Source organism: Lottia gigantea, assembly GCF_000327385.1.
Source record: "Lottia gigantea unplaced genomic scaffold LOTGIsca_15379, whole genome shotgun sequence".
Classification (NCBI taxonomy): domain Eukaryota; kingdom Metazoa; phylum Mollusca; class Gastropoda; family Lottiidae; genus Lottia; species Lottia gigantea.
Genome location: NW_008707859.1, coordinates 502 through 1,099, shown reverse-complemented (window position 1 = coordinate 1,099; position 598 = coordinate 502). Strand labels below are relative to the sequence as shown.

Below are 598 nucleotides of genomic sequence, written 5' to 3'. Positions count from 1 at the left end.
GAGCGATGGTTACTCCGGACAACAGCTTGTTCAATTCCTCGTCATTTCGGATAGCCAACTGTAAATGTCTTGGAATGATTCTGGATTTCTTGTTGTCACGGGCAGCGTTACCAGCCAACTCGAGAACTTCAGCAGCCAAATATTCCAAAACAGCGGCTAAGTAGACTGGGGCACCAGCTCCGACTCGCTCGGCATAGTTTCCCTTTCTCAACAGACGGTGGATACGACCGACAGGGAACTGTAATCCAGCCCGGGATGATCGGGTCTTGCTCTTTCCCTTTACTTTTCCTCCTTTTCCTCGTCCAGACATGATGTGAATTTAGTTAGTGAGACGGTGTCGTCGTGCGAAAGTCTAGTAACTGAATGAAGCGAACGCGACGACTAAAAACACTATTTATACTCGAAAATGGAGTCGAAAACTACGGTGCTCACTATCAAGTCCGCGCTATTTCACGAGAAAAGCTTTCGATCCTATTTTTCGACTCCATTTTCGAGTATAAAAGGAAAATTTCGCGCGTGTTCACCACACACCACAATTAGTTCGACACTCGTACTGTGAACAACTAATTAGCTCTCTCTCTAGTCTGGATTGGTGAAA

General features: G+C 46.0%; 1 protein-coding gene across 1 annotated transcript; it reads right to left on the bottom strand.

The window, feature by feature from the left end:
• On the bottom strand, positions 1 to 202 carry LOTGIDRAFT_101115 (hypothetical protein; the record flags this gene model as incomplete). Its single annotated transcript, XM_009050733.1, has 1 exon — positions 1 to 202. A coding segment is annotated over one exon (202 nt), but the record flags the coding sequence as incomplete, so codon positions are not given.
• Positions 203 to 598: the final 396 nt, after the last annotated feature.